The 5,164-nt window shown below is 34.2% G+C and overlaps 1 protein-coding gene across 3 annotated transcripts in view; it reads right to left on the bottom strand.

Annotated features, from left to right (window-relative positions):
• Window positions 1–5,164, bottom strand: part of POLK (DNA polymerase kappa) — a 70,367-nt gene that overhangs the window by 22,568 nt on the left and 42,635 nt on the right. For all 3 annotated transcript variants that reach the window (XM_023510941.1, XM_023510942.1, XM_023510943.1), the window contains 2 exons: window positions 3,985–4,116; window positions 235–382 (listed from right to left, as the gene is read on the bottom strand). In XM_023510941.1, the coding sequence (XP_023366709.1) occupies window positions 235–382; window positions 3,985–4,116 (280 nt within the window). The remainder of the gene's footprint in view (window positions 1–234; window positions 383–3,984; window positions 4,117–5,164) is intronic.

Genomic DNA, 5,164 nt, shown 5'->3' with positions numbered 1-5,164 from the left:
AACAATGACAACTACAACCAAAAAAAAAAAAAAAAAAAAAAAAAACCAACACACAACTCCTTTGGTTTATAAGTTATATTACATACAATTAACTCAGAAAACTTACTGGTATGTTTTCACTCCCTGATTTTTTGTTTTTCTAAAGGTACATTTAATCCTACCACCTACACAGGCTAAGTTAATTCAAAGAGTTGCTTTTGTTTTTTAGTTGGATAGTCATAATGCATTGCTTACCATTTTCTACAGAGTTTCTAATGAAATACCTTCTTTTGTCATCAGGCCAGTTTTGTCTTTCCTGTAAGTGCTTTGTTATATTCAAGTAAGCTTCATCAAGACTTGTGGCCATAAAATTGGGATCATAATCAGCAAGTATTTCCTTAACCTGCAAAAGGAACAAAAAAGATTTAAATTTTACTACCCTGGCAGAACTTTTTTTTTTGCAGTTTTTGGCTGGGGTTGGATTTGAACTCACTACTTCCAGTATATGGGGCCAGCGCCCTACTCCTTTGAGCCACAGACATCGCCCCCTGGCAAAACTTATATCTGTCATATAGCTGATAAGAAACATTAATATTCTTACTTTGGGACTATAGTAACTATCATAGTTTATGGATTTGAGGAATAAATAATTTACTACCAAGGCATATTTGTCAAAATTCTCTTTCGTATTAAAATAGATCATGAGGGCAGATGACCACGAAATAACTTCACTTGCTGCAATCTATTTATCCACCTATATCTAGTTATAGTTTAGTAAGCAATTCAAATAAATCTTAGCACCATTCCGGTAGGCACAGAAAAAAAAGTGAAGAGTTAAGGTTAAGGTTTTGGATACCTGGTCAAAAGATGAAGTGGAAACAACAGGATTCTATGCTCTCTCATCTTTTATGATGGTTTTTATTCATTTTACAAAGGAATAATTTTACATAAAGGTACTATGTTGCTTTAGAAAGTAGATATATTTCAATTAATTATAACATATTATAATACCCACATAAAATTTCACTCAATACATACATTAATGCATGTATCCATACAAGAAAATGAAGCTGTATTGCTTATTAGGATCTGTAATAGAAAAGATGACAAAATTTGTAGTCTAATTCCATGATTATATTAAATGGTGGGAGAAAATCTGTAGTTGAACATTAGGATAAAAGAAATACATACAGAGCTGGGCACAGTGGCTCACGCTTGTAGTTCTTGTACTCTGGGAGGTAAGAGTGGGAGGATCACTTGAGGTCAGGAGTTTTACCAGCCCGAGTAAGCTTCATCAAGACTTGTAGCCATAAAATTGGCCAACAGTGAGACCCCCACCTCTACCAAAAATAGAAAAACTGAACCAGGTGTGGTGGTGCATGACTATACTTCCAGCAAGTTGGGAGTTTGCAGTGAGCTGCGATGATGCCACTGCACTTTAGCTGGGAGGACAGAACAAGACTCTGTTTCAAAAAAAAATTATTATATATAAGGTGTCCATTAAGTCTCTAAATAGTTTATTATTTTATAAACTGGACACCAACTTTATGGACACCCTGTATGTATGTATGAAGATTAGAATTATAATTGTACATGAAATGATAAAGTTTTCTTTTTTCTCACTGAAGTATTAGCTGTAATTAGAGGAAATGGTTATTAAAATAATATATATATTAGAAAACATATTTGCTCGGCTTAGAGTTTAGTGAGTAGGGTGTCAGCCACATATACCAAGGCTGGAGGGTTCGAGCCCGGCCTGGGCCTATTAAACAACGACAACTCCAACCAAAAAGTAGCTGGGTGTTGTGGTGGGCGTCTGCAGTCCCAGCTACTCAGGAGGCTGAGGCAAGAGAATGGCTTAGGCCCAAAGAGTTTGAGGTTGCTGTGAGCTGTGATGCCATAGCACTCTACCAAAGGCGACATAGTGAGACTCTGTCTCAAAAAAAAAAACCAAAGAAAACATATTTGCTGAATTATGTTATGCTTCCATCTAGCATTTAAAAGCGGTCTACTATATCATGAAAAAAACTTTTCCTTGTTTTATAAAAGGAAAGCTTTTTAGCTTAATGTAATTATGAACAGCTGAGTCAAGGGAAATTTTAGAAAATGGTAATATAAACCTTTGCCAAGTTTTACTCAGAGTTCCTTAATTAGCTTTGATCTTATAGAAAAAATCATTTTTTATAAGGTACTCAAATAGAATCTTTCTAGTGAAAATAAAACTCTAGGAGAACTGTAGCTGGCAGGCAACTAAGATTCTGAATGAGAAGTACTTCCTAAAGACATTGTTGAGTACTTATTAACTTCCTTTCCTGGCATATTGCTGTAAGAACTAAAAAGGACACGTTCCAGTAAAAATCAAGCATGTAGAGCTCCAAGAACAAAGAACAAAGTTAATGCAATATTTTGGATACAACAAAAATGGCTTTTATTTTAAGCTTTGAAACCAAGCCATAAATAACAATGTATCTGTAGTCAGTGATGAATTTGTGCCATAGCTCTTTACATCTAAAAACACTTATTATCTGCATAAAGTAGCTAGATCCTGCTCAAATTTGTTAACTTAACATAAATAAACAGATTACATAAGTAATTGTTTCAGTTCTCATTGGCATACTGTCAAAGTTTTACTGAGTTAAAGTATGACTTAAAATTCTTTCTTACCAACTCTTTGTAGGATTTTGTCAAACATGTTATAAGCCTAATAATATTTATGATTAACATTTTATCTCTTTTTAATCAGACATTAAGTAAAAGAAATAAAGAGTAGCTAAAAGTGAGTCTGCTTCCCCCTCCACCGTTTGTTCAGAGGCAGACACAAAGTACTTGCTTTCATATTGTTTTTAAAAGAATAAAAAAAAATGTTTTTAAACTTGGGGCAGAATGTCATTTCTAGGGGAAATGAAGTAGAATACAAGTAAAATGAGCGAATTTAAAGACTACTTGCATAACTAACTGGTAATATTTTTAGGCCATAGTATTTTTTTTTTTTTTTTTTTTTTGAGACAGAGCCTCAAGCTATCCCCTTGGGTAGAGTGCGGTGGCATTACAGCTCACGGCAACCTTCAACTCCTGCCTCCCAAGTAGCTGGGACCACAGGCGCCCGCCACAACGCCCGGCTATTTTTTGGTTGCAGCCGTCATTGTTGTTTGGCGGGTCCGGGCTGGGGATTCGAACCTGCCACCTTAGGTGTACGTGGCTGGCGCCTTAGCCGGTTGAGCTATAGGAGCCGAGCCAGGCCATAGTATTTTTAATGTTTCCATTCAGCTAGTCTTTAACACACTGCATTTTACTTTTATATTATGTGATATAGCACTCTAAAATTTTAATTCAAAAATAAAATTCCTTCACATTCTAGCAGCCATTAAAAAAATAAAACTAAACTAAATTCCAGCATAACAGGCCAGTTGTCATCAAAAATACAAAATATGAAAGTTTTTCATAATGAGAGTTTGGCAATTTTAGTAAATAATAAAATCTATTTCAGAGATCCTTTCCAAAGCAATGAATTACCCTCTTTTCTTTTTGATTATCAGTCTCTTTCATATTAAATGCTCATAAGCAGCTTTACTAGATTGTGGGACAAAGAAAACAGCTAATCAAAACTAAGTGAATTTTGCCATTGTTTAACAACTCTGATAAATTTATTCAGACAAGAGGTTGACATTAGTGAGTTGATTCTGTAAATTATAAAGACAAAATGTTTACTTCACATCAATAAAAATAGCTAAATTGAATTATATGTTCTATTAAAAGTTTAGGGAAATTAAAGAGTTTTCTAAGCAAATGAAAAATACATGCAAAGGCAAAAAACTGGAAAATGGAATGATATATTCTGGGTACTATATGCAGCTCAGTATTAAATGCAAAGCTGAAGAAGTGGAGAGAGGGGAAACAAAAGGGAAAACTAAGACCCAATCCTGATGTGCTAAGGCATTTGGACTTGACTTTGCAGGTGACAGGAGACTAATGAAAGACTGTAAGTAAGGTGAGACATCAACTTACCTCTTTACTTACAGCTCGGTATTTGTCAAAGTTTGGGGGTACTATAATAAGTTGTGGGCAGAGTCTCTTAGCAATAAATCCTGGCATGGCTGCACGAACTCCAAATCTCCTTGCATGGTAATTTGAAGTAGACTGAAAGAGAATTGACCACATAGAAAAAAATATACAAACTTAAGTGGACATATTGATCCATGTGTTCACAAGAAACACATTATATTGTGCAATTCAAGGACATTTCTTTTATAGGCCACTGTCTTAAACCAAGATTTGACTTTATCCTATCATAATATTATGATATCATGATCCTCTCCAAATGCTGTCCCTATTCATAATGTGATACAAGTAATAAGTAAGACTGTGCTAATGAAAAGTTTCTCTTATATTTCCAATAACTAAACTTCACTGGTAATATAGTATATATCAAAGCTTGGATGACAGTGGGTGATGTCGTATGAAAGTAATGGTATAGCAAATAGTATAAAATAGTTATAAAGTAATAGTATAGTACTAATAGTATAGATGTCATGTCACAGTAACAGTATTATAGTGTGATAGCATACTTTTGGGATTTGCTCTGTCTGAGATTCTGGTAGTTTTTTACCTACAACAAAAAAGAAAGGTCTAACATATGGTTAGCCAAATTATATCACCAAAATAAAGTGGTTAAAGCTTAAAATAACTAAAAATTAAGTTTTATTTCTTAAGGCTTGAGTATTTTCTTTTGTTGAAAACATTTTGACTAGGAGATCAAACTAAAAAAGTATGAGAGTAAAAAGAAGAGTATTACCTATTAAACCTTGTTGATGATACCTGATATCATCAATGATACCTGACAACAGTCTGGGTTAATGTGACAGACCATAGTACCATTTATAAAAAAAAAAAAAGTATCACAAATGGAATCCTTGTTTGGAATCTCAAGTGAAAATCCAAAGAAATGCAAAATACAATAATCAAATGAAAGAATTATTTTAGAATAATATCTATTTTCCATTAATTATTTTTAAGTGACATTTAAAAAGTCTCGATAGTACTCAAAACTAGAATAATCCGGCTCAGCGTCTGTGGCTCAAGTGGCTAAGGCGCCAGCCACATACACCTAAAGTGGCGGGTTCAAATCCCCAGCCCGGCCCGCCAAACAACAATGATGGCTGCAACCAAAAAAAAAAAAAAAAATGGC

This window comes from Otolemur garnettii, unplaced genomic scaffold, assembly GCF_000181295.1.
Source record: "Otolemur garnettii isolate 467f Iridium unplaced genomic scaffold, OtoGar3 scaffold00017, whole genome shotgun sequence".
Classification (NCBI taxonomy): domain Eukaryota; kingdom Metazoa; phylum Chordata; class Mammalia; order Primates; family Galagidae; genus Otolemur; species Otolemur garnettii.
This window is presented reverse-complemented; position numbering and strand designations above follow the sequence as displayed.